This window comes from Hemitrygon akajei, chromosome 4 (genome assembly GCF_048418815.1).
Source record: "Hemitrygon akajei chromosome 4, sHemAka1.3, whole genome shotgun sequence".
NCBI classification, from domain to species: Eukaryota; Metazoa; Chordata; class Chondrichthyes; order Myliobatiformes; family Dasyatidae; genus Hemitrygon; species Hemitrygon akajei.
In genome coordinates this window covers 36,803,762-36,820,932 of record NC_133127.1, presented here as the reverse complement: position 1 = coordinate 36,820,932, position 17,171 = coordinate 36,803,762, and the positions used below count along the sequence as shown (strand labels likewise).

The following is a 17,171-nucleotide window of genomic DNA, read 5'->3' as shown; positions in this document are numbered from 1 at the left end:
TCTAGCAGTTGTATATTTCTACATAATCTTAGTTATGTATGATGGCAGTCCAAGATTAAAGAAGATGCAGTGAGATAGACAAGTAATAGCTTCTCATTTTCCATCCAGCTTTAATTCCATTTTATTAAACATAATAAAAGCTGGTAAATGTATATCTTTCAGTTCCAGCAAGCTACATTCAATTGTGACCTTCCCCTATGCTATCTCTGTGGAGTTGGCACATTCTCTGTTGGAGTTGGTAGGTTCATTGGTCACTCTGAATTGCTCTTTTGTGTGTGGTTTGTAAAATCTAATGGGAGCTGATGGAAGTAGGTCACAAGGAACTCAAAATTAGTGGGAAAATTGGATTGCACTGTGAGCTAGAATAGATGCAGTGAACCAAGTGGCTTCCTAGATTATGAGGAAATCTTAAAACATCAGACTAAAAGTTGTAAACAATGATTTTTCTCCAAGCTGTCATTGCTTTTTTCATTGCATGTTTTAATATGTTATGTTGTGAGTGCAAAGCTTTAGCATGTCAGTTGCATAGAGTGCTTTGCATTTACGGTGAATTGTTCTGTCTCAGTTAATGTCTTTCTTCTCTTTCATGTAAAATTCAGCAGAAGGATCTGAAGGTAAAATTTTAATTACTATTGCATGGCTCAGCTTCAAGTAAGTTTACAAATGGAAAATAGTTCATATTTCAACAGTCTTGGATGTTTAGCAACTAGATTAACTGCAGATTTTTTTTAAAGTTGAGAATGAAGAGGCAGTTAATTACTTTGATAGAAATTCAGCTTTAAACTAACATTGGTAAATGCATGTCTTTATAAAAATGCATGATTATTTTTTCTAGTTTAAAAGGCTTGATCAAGCAGCAAATTAGTCAGTTTCAGGGACATCTGTTGGTTTCGGGAATATTTTTAAACAAAAATATTTTGTCTCAATGTGATAAATCATACAGAGGTGCTTCAGAAGAACATTTTCAAAGATGTTGAACTGCGTGAAGTGTGTCTTAGGGAAAGTGAGAGACAAATTCAGTGGTCAGGGCTTAGGCAACAATTGCTAGTGGTGGAGATCATATTTGGAAAATTACATAATTATAAGAGCAAAAGGCAAATGCTTCAATAGTAGTGTAGCAGTTATTCATTTGTGACCTAATTTATCTCAAGTATTAAAATAGTAGAACACTTATGATAGAGAAAGCCATTTGCTTATGTCTATGGCAGTTGGAAGAAAAAAGATCCTACTTTTCATATACATTACAGGTAGGTCTTCCCTCAGCCATCTCTGTTCAAAAAGAGCAATCCTTGGTTATCCAGTCTTCCTTCTACTTAAAATCTTCCAATTCTGCAATGTTGTACTTAAAGGTGCAGGCCCATTTGTCCATTGAGTATGCAAATAAATTGCAAGTATCGATTTTTGTATCTATATCTATCAATGCGCGCGCACACACACACACGCCCCCCCCCCCCACCCATATCCATTGTAGGCTACTGCTTCACTTCACTACTGCGACGTCTCTACTGAACTGAGGCCTGTGGCCTGCAACTAATGGTCTCCTGGACCAGCTGCAGTGATGACGGGCTTCATGGCCGTGTACTCACTTTCATGAACATCAGTTCTGAATGTTATTTGCTTACTTTTGTTGAATGTTATTTGTTTTTTCTGCATGTTGGGTGTTGGGCGGTCTTTTTTAATGTGTTCCACTGGGTTTCTTTGTTTTGTGACTGCCTTGAGACGAATCTCAAGGTTGTATATGGTATACATACTTCGGTAATAAATGTACTTTAAACTACATTCCATCAACTCTAACCCCAACTCACAGTAATATCATTTATCTGTATGCGAGAAGCAATTGACAGTGACCAGATGGTGACCTGACTTGCACATTTAAGAACTTTTGGCTAGTAGAAGAAGACTATACTGCCCAGGAAGAATGTGCAAACTCCACACATCGAACATAGAGCTGTGAGGCCGTAGCTCTATAAACTGTTGAATAAGATTCTGGCCCAGCTTCCCTACTCCTATGCTCCGTATCTTGCCTAATGCCCCCTGCATTTAATTCCAGATCTTATGTATATTGCAATAAGCAAGGGATTAAGTCTCTGAAATTGCATTGATAATAGCCTTCCAGTCACAAAAGCATCTAGCAACCAGTACATTTTACTTTGAGTAACTTGAGCCAATTTTAGATCCATTTTCAGTGTCCATCAGATCTTATTATATAAAGAAAAAATTCTCTCCTTCTTGCATTACTATGTTTATATTAAGTTGAATAGCCCTCTATTGCAGTGGGAAATGCTTAAAAAAAACCTCCTGTCTATACCATTATCTTTTTGTTGTGTTTCGTGACCAGAATCAGTCAAAATTGATGTTTATAACTAGCTGCCTTACTTGAAAGACTAATGGGATCATAGCCAGCAGGTTGGGATAGCACAACTTTGGGATGCCTATTTTAATAAAAGGCAGTGGCATCATCCACTGAAGCTTGAGGAGGTTTCTCCATTTGTTGATTTTACAGAGCTTATATCAGGAATTGAAAAGTGTATTTTTCTAAACAGTTTTTACTGAAGTTTTCAAAACCATATTTCAAGAAATTGGACATCTATGAAAACCAATGACTTTGTTTTTGTTGTTGCAGAGGAAAATGTTCAAAAGTCTAGTTCTGATGATCTTGCAGTGCACTTCACAGAAATTTTCATCAAGCATCAGGAAAATGTAACTTTGCTGTTATCATTATTAGAGGTGAGTTTTTGGTTTCATTTATGTGAAGTTAAAAAAACTAAGTCTGAAAATTGCATAATTTTTCAATATTGTACAGTTGAAAAAAGCAAGGAGATCAAAGTTTTCCCTGTTAGTTGGACACTCTTTGCTGGCATGGAATGTAACTTGCTGCTATGCATGTAATGGCCACAGTAGCTAATGAAAATAAACTTCATATGTTTCGTGGTGTGGTGATGAAGGGAGTAAGAAGAATGGTGGAAAGCTCAATTGAAAGTATGCATTATTGTTCTAAGCTTAAAATCAGAAATTTAAAAATCTGCATGATCCATTTAGTGTGGAGGCATGAGCTGTGGGGATGGGGACACATGGACATGGAAGATGTGGCTGAAAGTTGCCTTGCCTTGAAAGTGGCTGAAAGGAGCCATGGCCAAGGGAAAATGATGACTTAAATGGCAGGCTGGTTCATAAGATTGGTGTATTCACGATGTTTTGGCAGTCCAAAATTGCCTTGGTGATAGGAGGTTGAAGATTGTGATGGAGGGTTGTTTTTCTGATAGGGAAGTCTGTAACCTGTATTGTACTGCAGGGATCAGTGCTGGGAGCTTGGTTGGTTGCCATGTAATTAAATGACTTGGATGAAAACATGTATGGGCTGATAAGCGCGTTTACTGATGACATGAAGATTGCTGGAGATGTACATTAGATTGTGTGGGATCGTTGCCTTTGGACACGGAGGGGCATAGGCCATAGTTTGACACAGTGTTTGGCTGATAGAATTTAGCTCCAGTGTAAACTAATATATTTAGGGTTGTTTAATAATGGCTGTACATGCAGATGAAATGGCAGGACCCTAAAAGATTGTGATGTATGAGATACCTTGGACTGAAAATGGTGACAAGGGTGGATAAGGTCATAAAGAAGACACTTAGTTTGCTTGCCTTCATAGGTGGGTATTGAGTAGCAGTAGTGAGCATACAAGATGATGCTTGGAAAAAAGAACTTCAGTTATGAGAGTGATTGAGTAGGCTGGGATCGTTCTCTAGGCCCTGCTCTCTTCTTGCTGCTACCAGCCAAAAGGAGGTACAGGAGCCTTAGATACCACACCATCAAGTTCAAGGACATTTTACAATTCAACTATTGGGCTCCTGAACCAGTGTGGACAACTTCACTCACCTCAACACTGAATTGATTCCATAACCTATGGGCTTACTTTTGAGGACTCCACAACTCATGCTGTATTATTTATTTATTTATTTATTTCTTTTGTATTTGCACAGTTTGTCTTTTCTGCATTGATTGTTTATCTGTCTTTGTAGTTTTCCATTGATTCTATTGTGTTTCTTTGTATCTACTGTGAATTCTCACAAAAAATGAATCTCAGAGTGACATATTTATTTTGATTAATTTATGATTAATTTATTTTAATCTTTGATCTTACAGGAGCACAGGTGGCTGAAGTATGACCTTGTAGAGAGTTATAAAATGGAGGGGCTTAGATATGGTCAATGGTCACATTCTTTTTAAAGGGCAGGAGAGGCTAGAAAAAGAAGACCTACAAAAGTTTTCAGAGAGGAGTCCTGATGAGGAATTTTTTCACACAGATGACGGTCATTTCAAAAAGCTGCCAAAGCAGGTGTAGAGATGGGTACATTAATGACATTTTAAAAGCACTTAGACAGGTATATGGACAGGAAAGGAATAGAGGAATAAGGGCCAATTGCATGAAATAGGAATAGTATAGTTGGGCTTCTTAGTTTGGACAAGTTGGGTGAAAGGTCCTTTTTCCTGTGCCATGTGGCCATGACTAACAAACCAGAGGTACACCTATAGAAAGAGTTGACACATGTACAGGTCTGATACAAATTAAATGGAATCATGCAGGAACTAAGATGGAATATGTGTAGTCAAGATAACTGCTTGCAGTGGATATTGTTGACTAACCTATACTCTAAGATGGAGATAGGCCAAGAAATTGAAGAGAAGAATCTGATATGGACAATGTTAAAATGAGCACAGGTTGGAAATTAATAGCAAAAGTAATAGCATTTTGAGTTCTTTGCGAATTGAGTAAGAGATGCTAATATTTATGTCCATGTATTGAAAACAGAGTTTAGGTAGGAGTGCTGCATTAGGACTGAGCAAGGACTATTTCTTGTAGCCTACAAAGATATACATAGGTTGGATCAATGTGAGTTCTTAAACCTTTGACATACAGAGAGTGAGTGACTTTGAAAAAGTTTCTAATGTAAGAACAAATTCAGCAGGGTGTGGCTATGTCTCCGTTCAAGGAAGAAGATTCTTTTCAATTTCCATCCTACACTGGGTTTGTCTGAAGACTCTTCATTTTCTTGGAGATCCAACCAAGATTCACTCTTCCATCTCCAACAACCACTTCTCTTCTTGCAGAGAAAATTACAGGAGATTCACCTTCTCTTTTACCTGTTCCCACTTTCCAGAAACCCAAGTGGTTTGTCCAAATGAAGTAGTAATTCACTTGCACTTCCACTCTACTACATTCAGTGCTTATGATGTGGTTTCTTCTGTATTGGTGAAATCAGATGCTGATTGGGTGACCACCTCTGTTTAGTCTTTGGGGCTGATGTTAAGCTTCTAGTGAAAATTGAAAACAACACTGTAGATGCTGAAAATCTAATGTAAAAACAACATGCATGTGTTACACAGGTCAGGCAGCATCTGTGTAGGAAGAAATTTTTCAGATGAATTATTTGTATGTTTCTGATTGTAACAGCTGATTAAAGATGTACAATAGAGACTATCAGTGTCACATATCCATAGAAAATAATGAGTATTTACTTGAACAAAATTAAACCTTGGCTTACTGTCCATTTGTAAAATATACAGGAAAATGAAGTTGGTTGTACTGTGAACTCAAGGTGCATTTAATTTTTCCCTTCTCCTCCTCCTCCTCAATTCATTAGCTGTTATTGTCCTTTTCCTTTACTTTCCTTTCTTTGCCACTTCCCTTCCACCTGTCCCTGCAGCTCCTCTTGAACATCTACCAGATGTGATTGTTGTCTTTGGCATTTTGTTATTATGCCACTAAAGCAACTTGTGTCTGCTCAACACTTAATTTGGCTTCTTAACACTGTGTGCTTTGCCATTGATCACATGATATTTGCACATTTTGTCCTGTAAAAACTATCCTTTCCTTGCAGGAGTTTGATTTTCACGTGCGTTGGCCAGCTGTGAAACTCCTAACTGCTCTTTTAAAAAATCTCGGATCACAAGTTCAGCAAATCATTCTTGTCAGTCCAATGGGTAAGAAAGTGATTTATTCTGATAGTGCGTAAGATTAACAATAAATGACATTCACTAGAAGTGTTCAGCAGGCCAGGTAGCATTTTTGAAGAGAGAAGTACCTTGCTTCAGGTTAATGACCCTTCATCAGAACTGGGTATTGTGAAATCATTGACCTAAAACATTGAAGTTAACTTTTAAAAGTTGCAATACTCCACACCTAATCTCTGCGACAAGCATAGAAGGCCGAAATCCCAATTACTCTCTCTTAACATGTTTAGCTTGAGCACAAGCATGTTTTGAAAAGATTCTTTTAATCACAGTAGGGCTTGACTCTTTTGGTTCTCAAAGATTCAGAAATATTGAAGAAAAAGTGCAGAATTTATTTTTGTCATTTAGAACATGACGTCTCTGAAAAAGGTAGATAACAAAGTGCTTAGGAAATATCAATTGGATTAGACAAAGGACTGTCCTTTTATGAAAAGGGAATAGATTCTGATAACTGGAAAGTTTGAAGATTTAATTAGAAAATATATAAAGGAGAATTTGGATTTCATACATTAGGATTTTTGAAGGCCTTTGAAATCTCAAAAAAATTAATGAACAAAATTAAAGCACATAGGATTGAGTCACCATAGTGGCATGGATAGAAAACTGGGAATAAATGTATTATTTTTATAGTGATTGGCAGGGATCAGTGCTTATGGTCCAACTATTCATAATATGCATCAGTGGTTTGGAGGAGGAAACCATTGTGTTATTTCTAAGATTACTAACAACATAGATCTGGCAGGGATTGATGGTGATCCAGAAGCATTGGAATGATAAAATTAAAAGCAAAAGTTATTGCATTACAATAAAGATGTTTCCTGCAGCTTAGAAATCTTGATCATACAAGAAATGTTTACATTTAACTTTTAATTGTACAGGAGTATCCAGGATGATGGATTTGCTTGCAGACTCCAGGGAAGTGATTCGCAATGATGTAAGTACATGCTCTTATTGAACTAATAATGAATTAACAAAACGTGATCCATTGGCGAATGGTTTGGGATAACTTTTCCATTTCTAGAAGACTTGTATTAAGTATAATCATTTGAGGTAATGGGGGTGTATGAGAAAACAGATGGTAAGCAAACTTGAGCTATTGTACATTTCTGCTCAATCGTTCCTGTGGGTCTTGATTAGTTAGTTGCAAAAGGTTGGGGTTTAAGAATAAGGAGGTTTGTTACAGTAGAGCAGGGTTCTGGTGAGGCCACACCTGAAATACCACAAATAGGTTTGGTCACCTTACCTTAAAGGGTATAGTAGCATTTGAAGTAAACCAGAGGAGGTTCAGCAGGTTAAATCCAGGGGTGACAGGGATGTCCAATTATAAGAGACACAAGTTTCTGTCATGAATATCATGAGTTTCTATTCCTTGAAGTTTTGAAAAATGAAAGGCAAATGTAGAAGATTTTAAGGGAGCTTGATAGGGTAGATGTTGAGGCATTTCCTTCAGTGGGAGAGTCTTGAAGAAGGGAACAGAGTTTTACATGTCCAGACTCTTATTTTGTTACTGAGGTTTGTGGATTTCACTAGCCCTGAGGGTGGTGGAGACAGGATCATTAGTTAAGGTACAGATGTTTGAATATATGAAAGATTGAGGAATTAAGTGTTAAAGGGAATTGGCACAGAAGACAAGTGGTTGTTAACATAGATCAGCTATTATCATATAGAATAGTAAGGCAGATTTGAGGGCCCAGATGGCCTACTCCCATTTTCTCATGTTCTAGTTTATCTTTGTATAAGGGAACAGGATATGTCAAACGATCAGAATTAGGTTCATTATCACTGATACAGTACAGTACAGGCTCTTTGGCCCACAATGTTGAACAGACCTTTTAACCTACTCCAAGATAAATTTAACAATCTTCCACACAGCCATCCATTTTTCTTTCAACCACGTACTTGTCTAAGAATCTCTTAAATATCCCCCCCCCCCCCCACCCTACCATGTTTTCCACAAACATGAACATTTGCTCTTTGTATTAGTCTTTGGCACTTTGGGGAAAAAGGTGTCGGCGGTCCACTCTATACCTTTTATCATCTTACATGTCTATTAAGTCATGTCTCATCCTCTTTTGTTCAAAGAGAAAAGTCATAGTTTACTGAGCTTTTCCTAATAAGACATGATCTCTAATCCAGGCAACATTTTAGTAAATCTCCTCTGCACCTTCTCTAAAGTTTTCACATCCTTCCTATAATGAGGCAACCAGAACTGAACACATTACTTCAAATGTGTTCAGTTCTGGTTGTCAATATGCTCAAAAAGCTTGAGCATTTAGACAATAAGAAAGAAGATGTGCTGGAGCTTTTGGAAAGCATCAAGTTGTAGAATTCTCTGGGACCGGACGAGATGTACCCCAGGCCACTGTGGCAGGCGAGGGAGGAGATTGCTGAGCTTCTGGCAATGATCTTTGCATCATCAATGAGGACAGGAGAGGTTTCGGAGGATTGGAGGGTTGCAGATGTTGTTCCCTTATTCAAGAAAGGGAGTAGAGATAGCTCAGGAAATTATAGACCAGTGAGTCTTACCTCAGTGGTTGGTAAGTTGATGGAAAAGGTCCCGAGAGGCAGGATTTATAAACATTTGGAGAGGTATAATATGATTAGGAATAGTTAGCATGGCTTTGTCAAAGACAGGTCATGCCTTACGAGCCTGATTGAATTTTTTGATGATGTGACTAAACACATTGCTGAAGGTAGAGCAGCAGATGTAGTGTGCATGGATTTCAGCAAAGCATTTAATAAGGTACCCCATGCAAGGCTTATTGAGAAAGTAAGGAGGCGTGGGATCCAAGGGGATCCAGAATTTGGCTTGCCCACAGAAGGCAGAGAATGTTTGCAGACAGGTCATATTCTGCATGAAGGTCGGTGACCAGTGGTGTGCCTCAGGGATCTGTTCTGGGACCCTTTTGCTTCATGATTTTTATAAATGACCTGGATGAGGAAGTGGAGGGATGGGTTAGTAAATTCACTGATGACACAAAGGTTGGGGGTGTTGTGGATGGTGTGGAGGGCTGTCAGAGGTTACAGCGGGACATCGATAGGATGCAAAACTGGGCTGAGAAGTGGCAAATGGAGTTCAACCCAAATAAGTGTGAAGTGGTTCATTTTGGTAGGCCAAGTATGATGGCAGAATATAGTGTTAATTGTAAGACTCTTGGCAGTGTAGTCCATAGGACCCTAAAAGCTGCTGCGCAGGTTGACTGTGGTTAAGAAGGCATATGTTGCAATGGGCTTCATCAATCGTGGGAGTGAGTTTAAGAGCCGAACGGCAATGTTACAGCTATATAGAACCCTGGTCAGACCCCACATGGAGTACTGTGCTCAGTTCTGGTCACCTCACTACAGGAAGGATGTGGAAACTTATAGAAAGGGTACAGAGGAGATTTACAAGGATGTTGCATGAATTGCGGAGCATGCCATATTAGAATAGATTAAGTGAACTCGGCCTTTGGAGTGGCGGAGGATGAGGGGTTACCATAGTAACCTGTGGTATAACCCGTCCAGCCCCAGGGACTTATCTGTCCTACTGTTTTTCAAAAGTTCCAATATATCCTCTTTCTTAACCTCAATTAACCTATTCTACACTGACCTCATATTTGTCAAGGTCCCTCTCACTGGTGAATACTGAAACGAAGTATTCATCCTTTACCTCCTCCAACTCCAGACACATTTCCTGTTTTATCCCCAATCAACCTACACTCACTGTAGTTATCCTGCTGTTCTTCCTGGCTTCCTTACACTTTTCAAGGCTCTCTCTGATCTTTTCTTCCTAAAACTTAAGTATACAGTCGTCCCTTCTTATCCGCGAATTGAGAAAACCCGGAAGTGCTCTTCCAGCACTTGTTGTTCGAGCATGTACAGACATTTTTTTCTTGTCATTATTCCCTAAACAATTCAGTATAACAACTATTTTACATAGCATTTACATTGTATTAGGTATTATAAGTAATCTAGAGATGATTTAAAGTATATGGGAGGATGTGCATGGGTTATCGTGGATCAGGATAAAAAAATCAGAAATTCTCTTACTAAATAAGTCGGAACAGGTACATCTCATATTATTTTCTGTCAGTTAGTCAAACATTTGTCTTAGTATATAGTATATCTTTTACCTTTCTATGCATATAAAACGCTTAGAGCGTATGTTCCTGAATTCAATCCAGTAACAGACCGCTCCCGAGTGCGCTCTCCACCGTACCAGGTTGATGTGGAGGATCAAAAACCCAACTCCCAAAACCCAATAATTAAACCACTACGTTGCTTAGTAATAATTGTGGCTTTCATTGGGGCAGGGCCTTTCTCACTTTATCCCTTAAAATTGTTCCGATCGTTGACTGACATAGCCTAATGCTTTTCCAATGACTGGTGTTTCACCTCTTTCTGATCGCTTTATTATTTCCACTTTATTTTCAATTGTGATCGTGATTATTTTCGTGAACAGAAACACTGCGGATTCAGAGCTGCGCCGCCGGGTCCTAACGTCCACTGCACTGAGACAGGTTAAATAAGGTCTGGGGTTCCGCTGGGTCCTAAGGTTCACCGTATTAAGACAGGTTGAATAAGGGACTTGAGCATGTGCGATTTTTGGTATCTGCGAGGGGTCCCAGAACCAATCCCTCGCGGATAAGGAGGGCCGACTGTAGTTCCTTCTTCCTCTTGACTAGATATTCCACCTCTCTTGTCAACCATAGTTCTTTCACCTTACCATTCTCTCCTTGCCTATCCAGAATCTTATGTAAATGCTCCCTAAACAACCACCACATTTTCACTGGATATTTCCCTGAGAACATCCATTCCCGGTTTAAGCTCCCAAGTTTCTACATAATAGCATCATAATTAGTGCTGCCCCAATTATATACTTTCTGTTCTTATGCTTATCCAAGGTTATACTAAAGCTCAAGGACCTGACTAGGTTCATTGCCAGTATTAGATCCAGAAAGGCCTCTTTAATCCACTTGTCTTTGCTGGACATACCTAACAAATTCTGTCCTACCTATACTGCTTGCACTATAGTTCACATTAGGGAAGTTGAACTCATCCATGACAACAGCCCTCTTATTTTTATACTTTTTCAAAATCTGCCTACTGGTCTAATCCTCAGTATTCCTGTTGCTAGTGGGGTCCTATAGAACGCTCCCAATGGTGATTGCTCCCTTCCTACTCCTGAATTCCACCTCAAGTGTCCAGCAATCATTCCTGCTCTTATGTCAGTTAAGTCCCTGTAATGGCCACAATGTCATAGTTCCATGTACTGATCCATGCTCCATTTGCATCACCCTTCTTTCTGATTCTTCTGGCATTAAAGTGTGTTGTGTGTAGGCCTCCGTTAGTCTCAATAGACCATGGATTTGGGCCTTTGGAAAGTTTCCAGGGCGCAAGCCTGGGCAAGGTTTTTTTAATGGAAGACCGGCAGTTGCCCAAGCTGCAAGTCTCCCCTCTCCACGCCACCGATGTTGTCCAAGGAAGGGCATTAGGACCCATACAGCTTGGCACCAGTGTCGTCGCAGAGCAATGTGTGGTTAAGTGTCTTGCTCAAGGACACACACGCAGCCTCAGTCAAGGCTTGAACTAGCAACCTTCAGATCACTAGATGAATGCCTTAACCACGCGCCAATACTCGCATTAAAGTAAATACATTTCAACTCATCCAATATGCCATGAAATTTGTTGTTTTGTGGCAGCAGCACAATTCAAGATATAAAAGTAATGTTAAGTTACAAGGCTGTTTAGTGCAAAGACAAATAACAAGGTAGTGTTCATGGACCGATCAGAAATCTGATGATGTAGGGAAAGAAATTGTCCAGCATTCTGGATCGGGGCAGTCTCATTGTGAAACAGCAGGCTTTTTGCAATTTTGGGATTGCACAGAAATGTGAAGTCTAAATGAGGGCCATTGATGACTAATTCCACACTTTCGTAAAACACATTTAACAGTTTATTAAATAGAAAAATCTATATACTTTGACTCAATGATACTATCATCTTTCAGCCTCTTATTTCAAGAGAATTCATAATGGAAGAATCTAATAAGCCAAGGCAGTAAAAGTTTCTTTCTGTTCTAGGGGCTTTTGCTACTGCAACAATTAACAAAAGGCAATGCAGCCATTCAGAAGATTGTTGCATTTGAAAATGCCTTTGAGCGACTATTAGATATCATCACTGAAGAAGGAATGAGTGACGGAGGTATTTTCTGCAATTAGTGCAATTAGTAAATGAGTATTATTTTTGTTTTTAATCCTTAATTGTAAAATGAACATAACTATACTGGTGAGTTGGTGTATGTTCAAGTTCGAGAACATATCTCGTTAACAGCTAAAAGACATAGCAATAGTAATGTCTTCTTTCTATTTCAATGTTTCATTTGACTTTTGGAAAGGAGATGTTGGAGATGCAGCTGTTCACAATGTGACTATTTACAGACGTACCAGAGTCTGCAGATGCTGGAAATTGCAGCAATAAGTATACTGCTGGAACTTAGCAGATCAGGCAGTGGAAGGAAATGACAGGACGGTTGCCAGTATAAAGAAATATCTCCCTTCTATCTTTCAGACCAGATGAAGAGTCTTGACCCCAAACATCAACTGTCTATTTCCCTCCACAGGTGCTGCCTGACCTGCTGAGTTTTTTTTTTGACTATTTATGCAATTGTTACTGCACATTTAGTGTTGGATGACATGATTACCAGATAACTTACCAACTTCAGATGTATTTTAAAAAAATTGATCACTAGGTGAGAACATCTGCTAATTTTTGGGATAATCTGGTAGTAACATTGCAAAACATCACAAGTACAGTAGGTATAATAGTGCTGGTAGAAGTGATGATTTTCAGGTAAGTGTTGTTAAATAATCTACTAAAATGCAAGCGTGTTACAAGTATTTGATCTTTTGTACCCAAGAACATCAGAGTAAAGGAGAATGTGACTGTAATTTTCTAACATCCATTTAAAAGGAAGTTGCTTTTCAAAACAAAAGTTAAGGATAAGCTAGACTTTACACATAGTGGCTATTTTATTAGGTAAAACTGTACATGTGCTTGAAAATACAAATATCTAATCAGCTAATCATGTGGTAGAAATTCAAAAAAACAAGTGTATGCAACATGGTCAAGAGGTTCAGTTGTTCAGATCAAGCATCAGAATGGGGATTCACAAGGCCAGTGATGTTGTGGGGGTGGAACTGGGCTCTCTGATGGTGGCGTCTGAAAAGAGGATGCTGTCCAAGTTGCATGCCATCTTGGACAATGTCTCCCATCCACTCTATAATGTACTGGTTAGGCACAGGAGTACATTCAACCAGAGACTCATTCCACCGAGATGCAACACTGAGCGTCATAGGAAGTCATTCCTGCCTGTGGCCATCAAACTTTACAACTCTTCCCTCGGAGTGTCAGACACTTTGAGCCAATAGGCTGGTCCTGGACTTATTTCCACTTGGCGTAATTTACTTATTAACATTTAATTATTTCTAGTTTTACTTTGCTATATTTCTACTCTATTCTTGGTTGGTGCAACTGTAATGAAACCCAATTTCCCTCAGGATCAATAAAGTATGTCTGTCTGTCTGGAAGACTAAGTGACTTTAACCTTGGAGTTATTTTTAATGTTATACACGGTGGTTTGAGTATCTCAGAAACTCCTGATCTCCTGGGATTTTCATGCACAGCAGTCTCTACAGAGAGAATAGTGTGAAAAACAAAAAAAAAATCCAGTGTATGACATTTCTATGGGTGAAAACGCTTTGTTAACGAGAGAGGTCAGAGGAGAATGGCCAGACTGGTTCAAGCTGACAGGATGGTGACAGTAGCTCAAAGTGACTACTGAGTATATGACAAAATATTCCTTGAGACCATTTGGTATCGATTTTTGAAGTAAGTCCTAATAGAAGTTTTGAAGGAACAAGGTATAGCTGATGCAGCGTTAGGAAGTGTATGGCATGCTCTTTGGTAGGAGCAATAAAAGGGTAGACTGTTTTATAAAAGGAGAGAAAAATCGAATATCTGAGTCGCAAAGGGTCTTGGGAGTCCTTTTGCAGGATTCCCGAAAGGTTACCGTAGATTCCGGACTACAGAGCGCACCTGATTAAAAACCGCTGGCTCTAATTTTAGAAATAAAATCAATTTTTTACTTGTAAAGGCCGCACCGGATTTTAGGCTGCACCGGATTTTAGGCCGCAGGTGTCCCACATTGTAATATGAGATATTTACACAGAAAGATATTACACGTGAGGATTTTTTAACTTTTAATTAAATCCATATGGTAACAAAAACAAATACATATTGCAAATGCTTTTTTTCGAACCGTGCCCGTAACGCAGCTACTTTTAAATATACGTTGCGTATACTTCTTTACTGAACAACATTCCAATATCTCCTAACGACTGGTAAAAAATATATATACTGCAGCCTACCAGGAAAAGTTATTGATCGCCTTTAACTTAAAAGCAGCGTTTTCGCTCCGCCGCTCGACCCCCTCCTTCCCGTTTATCGCAAACTGGTATCCCACAAGACGCGGCGAAACCGGGTGTGACGTCATAGCATCCCGCGATGTAGTACAGAAAACAAATATAGTTAAAACTCTTCTAACTTTAACTAGAAAATGAATTACTAAGCGAAAATATTATAAACTAAATAACTGCCATAAAGGCAGCACAATGCTTTTCTTCGAGTGTTTTCCATGTTGATGAGGGTGAGTACAAATGACTGATTTACAATAATTTAATTGTGAAAGTGCGCTTGATTTATCGTACAATTTCATTGGACCTCTGTGAACTACTCATCAATTTTATTGGTCTACTGTTACGAGGCAAAATGTTTACGAGGCGGCATGAAAAAAATAATGTATTAGCCGCTCTGGATTAAAGGCCGCAGAGTTCAAAGCTGTTCAAAATGTGGGAAAAAAGTAGCGGCTTAAAATCCGGAATCTACGGTAATTTGCAGGTTGAGTTGGGGATGAGGAAGGCAAATGCGATGTTAGCATTCATTTCAAGAAGACTAGAAAATAAAGGATGTAATGTTGAAGCTTTATAAGGCACTGGTGAAGCCTCACTTGGAGTATTGTGAGCAGTTTTGGGTCTCTCATCTTAGAAATGATGTGCTGACACTGGAGAGGGTTTAAAGGAGGTTCACAAAAATGATTCCAGGATTGAATGGCTTGTCATATGAAGAGCATTTGACGGCCCTGGGCCTGTATTCACTGGAATTCAGAAGAATGAGGGCTGACCTAATTGAAACTTGTGGTGAAAGACCTTGAAGAATGGATGTGGAGTGTATGTTTCCTATGGTGAGAGAGTCTAAGGCTAGAGAACACAGCCTCAGAATAGAGGGGTGTCCTTTTAGAATGGAGATGAGAAGGAATTTCTTTAACCAGAAAATAGTGAATCTGTGGAATTCTTTGCCACAGGCAGCTGTGGATGCCAAGTTTTTGCATATATTTAAGGCAGAGGTTGATAGATTCTTGATTGGTGAGGGAATGAAGGGATATGAGAAGAAGGTAGGAGATTGGGACTGAGAGGGAAAATAGATCAGCCATAATGAAATAGCGGAGCAGACTCAATGGGTCAAATGGCCAAATTCTGTTCCTACGTCCTATAGTCATAGATGGTGGCACTTGTATCAAAGTTACTATTAATATTCCCAAAATGGAGCTGAACTTGGGAATTGTAAGAGAAATAATGAAATTTGATGCTGTGGAGATGGTTGGTATATTAAGTGAGGCTTTTGTTGGGCTTGGTTGGCAATGGTAAGTCAGAAGGTTCATGGAAATTTGAGATACTATATTGTGACTTGAAAGAATCAGGGTAACTATTTGAAGGAAATGAAGAAGGAATGAGTGATGGTAGCTTTTTAAGCATACATGATTAATAAATAAGCAGTGTCATTGAAACTGATTATTGGGATTGCATGAATTGTAAAGCTGAGATATTATTTGCATAACGAGGAAAAAAATTAATCTACATTTCCTGCACACTCTGTAATTTTAATAATTTCCAAAATAATTTAATTTGATCTGATGATATCTAGCAAGTAATCTGAAGTATAGCTGTTCTTGCTTTCTGGTCACTTCAGTATTTTTAAAATCTGAAATAATTGGTGAATGTTAATTGAACAGCAACAAGTAATTTCATCAATTTAACTAGCAGTACCAAAAACCCAGCAGAGTTTTGTGTCAAAAATCAGACAACCCTTAAAACAATCATGTTCGTTCTCTAAAATTAAGTGCATAAATGCTTGGATGCCCTATTTCAAGAAAATTCTGGTAATGATTTTAAATGGTTTTGACTTTTAGGTATTGTGGTTGAAGATTGTCTTTTACTGCTACTTAACTTAATGAAGAACAACAGTTCAAATCAGAACTTTTTCAAGGAAGGTTCATACATTAAGCGCATGAAACCTTGGTTTGAAGTTGCTGAAGAGAATTCTAGTTGGTCTGCACAGAAGGTGACGAATCTTCATCTGATGCTGCAGGTATTATTTCTGGGAATGGATGACTGAAACAAGAATGTACAAGTAAACATTTTTGCAGCACGTTTAGCACCATCCAGCATTTCATAGTCAACTTCAGAGCCAATTAGCTGCTTTTTAATTAACATCACTCTTCAAGTTTGAACAACTTTGGGAGCATCTTTGGTATCCAGCAAGAGAGTGGCACAAATATCCTGTATTTACATTTTGATCAAAAAGCTGATAGAGATCTGACTTTAGCCAAACCTGAGGAGGTCATTTATCCAATATCTGTTGGGCTCAAGGTTAACTTCAAAAGAAATGCAACAATCTGTCATTAAAGAACTGAAATTAAATATTGAGCTCTTGCTGTGAGATAATACCATAATAGTTTGGCTCATCCTTACTACTGTTTTAACAAAGTTATTGCATCTCATTAGAAGACATTTGAGGGACAATGTATTTTTTTAAACAAAAGTCCTTTTCCTTTTATCTACTTTGGTATGGTATGCAAAGTTGGATACATTACCCATCCACCTAAACTAATTTTCAGAATGTTCCACTGTAACAGTGATTGTAGATGAGCTTATTTACTGTTATGTTAAAACAGATTATTTTGGGATATATTTATGGAAATGTGCAAATGTTTTGAATATTCATTCTTCTAATGCACCCAAGGGCACATGATTCCTTAACAATATTTGTATTTAATACTT

General features: G+C 38.5%; 1 protein-coding gene across 5 annotated transcripts in view; it reads left to right on the top strand.

Annotated features, from left to right (window-relative positions):
• uso1 (USO1 vesicle transport factor) overlaps positions 1–17,171 on the top strand; it is a 107,984-nt gene that overhangs the window by 26,028 nt on the left and 64,785 nt on the right. For 3 of the 5 annotated variants that reach the window (XM_073042344.1, XM_073042346.1, XM_073042343.1), the window contains exons 5-10: positions 600–614; positions 2,624–2,727; positions 5,883–5,985; positions 6,894–6,949; positions 12,078–12,198; positions 16,301–16,479. In XM_073042344.1, the coding sequence (XP_072898445.1) occupies positions 600–614; positions 2,624–2,727; positions 5,883–5,985; positions 6,894–6,949; positions 12,078–12,198; positions 16,301–16,479 (578 nt within the window). The remainder of the gene's footprint in view (positions 1–599; positions 615–2,623; positions 2,728–5,882; positions 5,986–6,893; positions 6,950–12,077; positions 12,199–16,300; positions 16,480–17,171) is intronic. The other 2 variants (XM_073042347.1, XM_073042345.1) reach the window with 1 other exon arrangement.